This window comes from Condylura cristata, unplaced genomic scaffold, assembly GCF_000260355.1.
Source record: "Condylura cristata isolate star-nosed mole 26May11 unplaced genomic scaffold, ConCri1.0 scaffold00006, whole genome shotgun sequence".
NCBI lineage: Eukaryota > Metazoa > Chordata > Mammalia > Eulipotyphla > Talpidae > Condylura > Condylura cristata.
In genome coordinates this window covers 2,838,992-2,844,715 of record NW_004567107.1, presented here as the reverse complement: position 1 = coordinate 2,844,715, position 5,724 = coordinate 2,838,992, and the positions used below count along the sequence as shown (strand labels likewise).

Here is a 5,724-nt window from a genome sequence, read left to right as displayed (position 1 = left end):
GCGAGGGCTGTGTCTGGGCCAGTTGCCCCCTCCTCCAGCTGGGCAGCAGCGAGGGCCGTGTCCGGGCTGGGGGGCCCCCTTCTCCCTAGCTGGGCAGCAGCAAGGGCCGTGTCTGAGCCAGTTGCCCCCCCCCAGCCGGGCAGCAGCGAGGGCCGTGTCTGGGCCAGTGGCCCCCCCAACCCCCACCAAGCCTGGCAGCAGCGAGGGCCGGGCCATGTCTGGGCCGGTCGCCCCCCCAGCCGGGCAGCAGCGAGGGCCTGGGTTTTGTTTCTGTGCTGTGTTTTCCCTCTCATTATCATTTCATTCTCTGCTTCCCTTGCTCTCATCGGGCTCCGGGGCATCGCCACAATGGTCAGAATTGTGGTCGTGTCGTCTAAAATTAAGCGTGTCCGCTGGTTTGAAAGCCTGGAGTGCTCTGACCTTCAAGTGTGGCGCAATTACCCTGGCCTTCGCATTCTCGGCTGGCGGAAGTGGCTTCCTAGCGCCGGCCGGCCCGTGCGGGCGGGGCCTCTCGCCACGCCGTTCCCCGCCGGCCTGCTGACCTTTCCTGCCCATTAGCCGCCGGGGCAGCGCGGGGGCGGCCGCGCGTGTCGCGTCGGGCCGGGGACGGAGCCTGGGCGCCTGTCTCGGGACAGCGAGCCTGTGAGGCCGCACACTGGGGTCCCGACTTCTGGCTCTCCTGGCGCGGCCAGCTCTGTCGCCCCTCACGCCTCGCCGAAGTCCCTGCTCTGGTCTCCGCGTGCTCCAGCTCCGGCAGCCCTCTCCTTGGGCTGCGCCCCCGCCTCCCTTCCAGTGCGCACTGTGATTGCATGGTTGAGGTCCGCGGAACGGAGGGGTGGTCTCGGGCGCACCTGGATAAGCGCGAGAGGGCGGCGGGAGCGGAAACGCGGGCGGGGCAGGGTGCTGCGGGCTTTCTTCCCACTTGTCCCCTGACGTCCTGACGGGCCCTTGGGAACTCAGGCTGCCGGCTTCTCGCCCCCGAGGGCTGGCCCGCGCTTGTCCCTGGCCCACACGTGGTGTGGCCAGGTGACACTTCCTGTCCCCCACTTCCACACTCACGGCGCTGCCCAGCCCGAGAGGCAGGCGCGGTCCCCTTCGGCTTGCGGATGAGCCGCCCGCGCCCCGAGGTGAGCGGGGTACCCCGGGGAGCCGGCGCCCGGCCCTGCTGCTTCTCCCTGCGCGGAGGGCCGCGTCGGTGCCCAGTGGGCCGAGCGACTCTCTAGGGCCAGACTCGGTTTCCCCGGTGGCCTCCAGCTGCACAGCCGGGGGTCGGGAAGCTGGGCGCTGGCCGGCCGCTCACGGCCACTTTGCCTCCGCAGAGATCTAGCCGCCCGCAACTGCCTGGTGGGGGAGAACCACTTGGTGAAGGTGGCCGACTTCGGCCTGAGCAGGCTCATGACGGGGGACACGTACACCGCCCACGCCGGGGCCAAGTTCCCCATCAAGTGGACGGCGCCCGAGAGCCTGGCCTACAACAAGTTCTCCATCAAGTCCGACGTCTGGGGTAAGCGCCGCCCGCCTCTCGCTGTCCCTCGTCGCCCGCCTGGCTTTCCTGCAGACCTCTCTCCTGGCTTCTCTCCAGAGGGAAGGAAAGCGCTTTTCTTGCAAAGCCCTCCACCCCCACTGAGAGGAAGCCGAGCACCCCGCCCCCGGAGCGCCCCGCCCATGTGGCGCGTGGGCGCGCTTTCATTTTTACCTTTCCTGTCGGACTTTTTTTCCTGGCCAACTTTCAGCGTGACCGGAGGAGACAGAGCTGAGGCCTGGAGCCGTCCCATCTCCAGCCCCACAGCCACCTCCCCGGGGCACCGCCGCCTCGTTATTTTGAAACAAACCCGAGTCTCAGTGTTTTGTCCAAGAAGCGTGTCACCTTGTCCGTTTCTGGGCGTCTCCCACGGACAGGATTTTGTCTGAGCGACCGGGTCTGCCCTTGGCCCAGGGCCCCTCCGCCTGGCCCCGGACACCGGCCGGCAGACCCCACGGGGCCGACCTGTTGGGATCGAGTCCCACAGCTCCGTGGGCTCGCGTCTCTCCTGATGGCGTTTTCCTGACTCCGTCCGTCGTGCGACTCCCTTGCTGTTTATTTGCGGAATCTGCATGTGCCCTTGCGAGTGTCCGCCTCCCGGACTTGCCGCGCTCTGCCCCCACCATGTTCCGGGGCAGGGCGGGGCATCTGCACAGCCTGGCCGCCCCCTGGCTCGGCCGCTGCAATGAGCGAACTGCCTGGCCGGTGGTGCCGCTCCTCGGCAGGCGCGTGGATCTTGTGCTCCCCGCCGGCGGCTTCCGTGGGCTGCCCGCCTGCACCAGCTGGTCTGTCAGGGCGGCCGGGGGCGGCTCGCACCCTCACTGCTCTTCGAGGCAGGAGAACTCCGGTTACTCGGAGCAAACAGGGTCAGCCTGCCTTCCGGGTGGGCTGGTGTCCTGACCCCCGCTGGCCCCCGTGAGGGGCCGGCACCTCTGCCCCGCAGTTTCCTGCCCGTCCGTGAGGCCTGTGGTCTCCACGCTGCCGGAGCCGGGCAGTCCTGTTCACTGCCCGCCGCGGCCCGGGTCACCTGCTTCAAGGGAAGAGGCCTTCAGCGGGAGCTGGAATTTCAAAGAAATTCCGTCAGATTCCAGTGACATTTGAGTTGGAAGGACCTGGACACCATCCCGCCCGCCCGGAAAGGAGCGAGGGCCTGCCCGAGGCCTGGGGCGAGTGGGCAGAGCCACGTCTCTGGCCTCCAGTTCCAGGCTCCTTTTCCTCGTCGCCGGGCAGGTGGTCACTGGCCAGTGAGCTTCGGCCTGGCGGAGGGCGTGCGGCGCCGTCCCTGCCCGCGCGGCCGCTGGCGACTCGGAGCGGGAGCGGGTCAGCGCCGCCTGCTGCCGCGGCGCCCCGTGGCCCTGACTCACCCTCCCTCTCTCCCTCCCTCTCAGCGTTTGGAGTGTTGCTTTGGGAGATTGCCACCTACGGCATGTCGCCTTACCCTGGAATTGACCTGTCCCAGGTGTATGAGCTGCTGGAGAAGGACTATCGCATGGAGCGCCCGGAGGGCTGCCCCGAGAAGGTCTACGAGCTCATGCGCGCCTGTGAGTGCCCCGCGGGCCCCGGGGGCGCTGCCTTCTCCCAGCGGCCGCCTGTTTGCGGTTTGGGGCTCTCGTTGGCTTTTAATACGAAATACGAAATGGCCTGGTGAGTCCCACCGGAGGCCCTTGACAGGATTCCTTGCAGACACCCCGCGGAGGCCCCCCGGGGCTAGTGCCAGGGCCTTATGCTGCCTTCTGAGAAGGGGAGGCCCCCCCAGAATGTGTGAGTGTGAATAACGCCTCATCAGCTTCTGCTGCACCCCGCTGTGTGCGCGTCTGGGTCAGGCCTCGCCTTCGCGCCTCTTCCCCTGTGCGCGACCCAGTCCCCTGGGGGGGTCATTTCACGCATGGCGAGCAGCCAGCCGTGAGCGCCCCAGCCTGGCGCCTCGCGGTCACCCGGTGCTTCTAGAATCTGAGCGCTGGTTCCGAGGGCTCTGGGCATTGTAGATATCAGTGGGACTCGTCGAGCTGTTTTCCACAACAGGCTGTGTGAATTTCTGCTGCCTGCGGGAGTGCCTGCAAGCCGCCCTGGCCACCCCGCCCTGGCCGCCCCGCCCTGGCCGCCCCGCCCTGGCCACCCCGCCCAGGCCTCGGCTGGGGTCTTGTTTGTGGCTTGAAGTCTCCCGTGTCCTTGTTTGTTTTCTCACCGTTGGGACGTCTCCCCTCAGGTGTGGGCGCCTCAGCGTCTCCACCACCAGCTCCCCTCGGCCTCCGCCAGCCCCCAGGTGCCCCCTCCGCCGTCATTCTCACCCTGTGCCGCACTTCAGTAACCCCCAGGCTGGCTGCTCGCCCATCCCCGCCCCGCGAGGTGCAGCCCTGGCCATCGGCCTCTGGGCCGCAGCCGGCTTCCGGCCGCGCCTGAGGTCTTCTCGCTCCTCAGCGTCCGTCCGGGAGAGACGCGCTGGCGTCTGTTGCTGTAACTGGTCAGGGCGAGAGACGGTTGGCAGGGCTGGAATGCTGCTTTTGTTGCGTGGCCTCCCGGGTGGTCTGACGTGGGTCTCCCCGCAGGCTGGCAGTGGAACCCCTCGGACCGGCCCTCCTTTGCAGAGATCCACCAGGCCTTTGAGACCATGTTCCAGGAGTCCAGCATCTCCGACGGTAAGGCCGTGTGCGGGACGCCCGCGCTGGGGTCCCCTTCCCGGCCACGGGTGCCCAGGAGCGGCGCGGGGTGCCAATGCTGGCCTCCCTCGTCGGCCAGAGCCTGTGAGGAAGCCGGGCCCCGTCCCTCAGCGCTGGGTCCTGCCGCCTCTGACGGGGACAGAGGTCGGCCCGGAAGGTGACTCCGGCTCTGACGGCCGCTGCTTTCGTTTTCCTCTCTTTGGTGGCGCCCAGAGGTGGAGAAGGAGCTGGGGAAGAAGGGCGCGCGCGGGGCGGCGGGCGCCTTGCTGCAGGCCCCGGAGCTGCCCACCAAGACCAGGACCTCCAGGAGAGCGGCCGAGCACAGGGACGCCGCCGACGCGCCCGAGACGCCCCAGGCCAAGGGCCCGGGAGACCCCGGTATGTCCCTCCCGGCCCCAGCCCGGCCCAGCGGCGGCCCAGCGAGGGTGACCCCGTGGGCAAGCGGGTGGACGGAGCCACGTGGGGCCGGGCGGGCCCCGGACAGCGGGGCTGAGGGCGCGGCCAGAATGCACCGCCTCCGCGCACCGTCCCACAGCCGCGCAGCCACTAACCGGCCAACACTGGGCCGAGGCTCAGGGGACACCAGCACAGGGCTCCCCTCGTGGCCGCCAAGAAGCGTCTTCTGGGGACTCCCCGCATCATCGGGGCGGGCTCTCATGTCCTCTCAGGGGAATCGCATCTGCTGCAGACCCGCCGGGCCAAGGCCAAGAGCGGGGCCGGGCGCCGGGCTTGGTGCCCGGCCCTGTGTCGGTGGGAGAGGACAGGGCCCAGCGGGGTGCTGGGCCACTCAGCCACGGCAGTGCGTAGGCCTGAGGCCGGTGTCCTTCACCGACGCGTGGACTAGACAAAGCTGACCGCTCCGCCCCGCTCACTCCGCCTTGTCACAGCCCGTGCTGAGGCGGGTTCCGCAGGGCTCCAGGAGCCCGCACGGGACCCGACCCAGACCTTCCCCACCGCCCTGGGCTGCTTCTCGGCCCGCTGGGGACGCTGGGGCGGGCGGGCGGGAGAGCGCCGACCCCTCCTCTGCCCGCGGGTGGCGATTTCCAGTCGCCCGTCTGTGGCAGGAAGAGGGGCCCTGGGGTGACAGTGCTGAGCTTAAGCCCCAGGCCACCAGAGGCCCCGTCCCACCTTATAGCTGAGAAGGCTGAGAGCAAAGTGAGTGCCCAGGCCTGGTGAGTGGTGAGCGGTGGTCAGGCCTGTGTGCCCAGCCCCTGCCTCCTCTGCCACCCCGGGGCCCTCCCTCGGAGCCCCGCACCGCTCAGCTCTTCCCGCCGTGTTTCAGATGCTGTGGACCACGAGCCGGCGGTGTCTCCGCTGCTCCCTCGGAAGGAGCGGGGTCCCCAGGACGGCAGTCTGAACGAAGACGAGCGCCTTCTCCCCAAAGACAAAAAGACCAACTTGTTCAGCGCCCTGATCAAGAAGAAGAAGAAGACAGCTCCAGCCCCCCCCAAACGCAGCAGCTCCTTCCGGGAGATGGACGGCCAGCCCGAGCGCAGGGGGGCCGCCGAGGACGAGAGCAACGGGGCGCCGGCACCCCCGGCCCCG

The 5,724-nt window shown here is 69.0% G+C and overlaps 1 protein-coding gene across 1 annotated transcript in view; it reads left to right on the top strand.

The window, feature by feature from the left end:
- The window catches only part of ABL1 (ABL proto-oncogene 1, non-receptor tyrosine kinase), a 31,617-nt gene that overhangs the window by 22,826 nt on the left and 3,067 nt on the right, over nucleotides 1-5,724 (top strand). Inside the window, exons 7-11 of the mRNA XM_004677879.2 lie at nucleotides 1,320-1,504; nucleotides 2,911-3,063; nucleotides 4,069-4,158; nucleotides 4,393-4,557; nucleotides 5,462-5,718. Coding sequence (XP_004677936.1) covers nucleotides 1,320-1,504; nucleotides 2,911-3,063; nucleotides 4,069-4,158; nucleotides 4,393-4,557; nucleotides 5,462-5,718 — 850 coding nt within the window. The remainder of the gene's footprint in view (nucleotides 1-1,319; nucleotides 1,505-2,910; nucleotides 3,064-4,068; nucleotides 4,159-4,392; nucleotides 4,558-5,461; nucleotides 5,719-5,724) is intronic.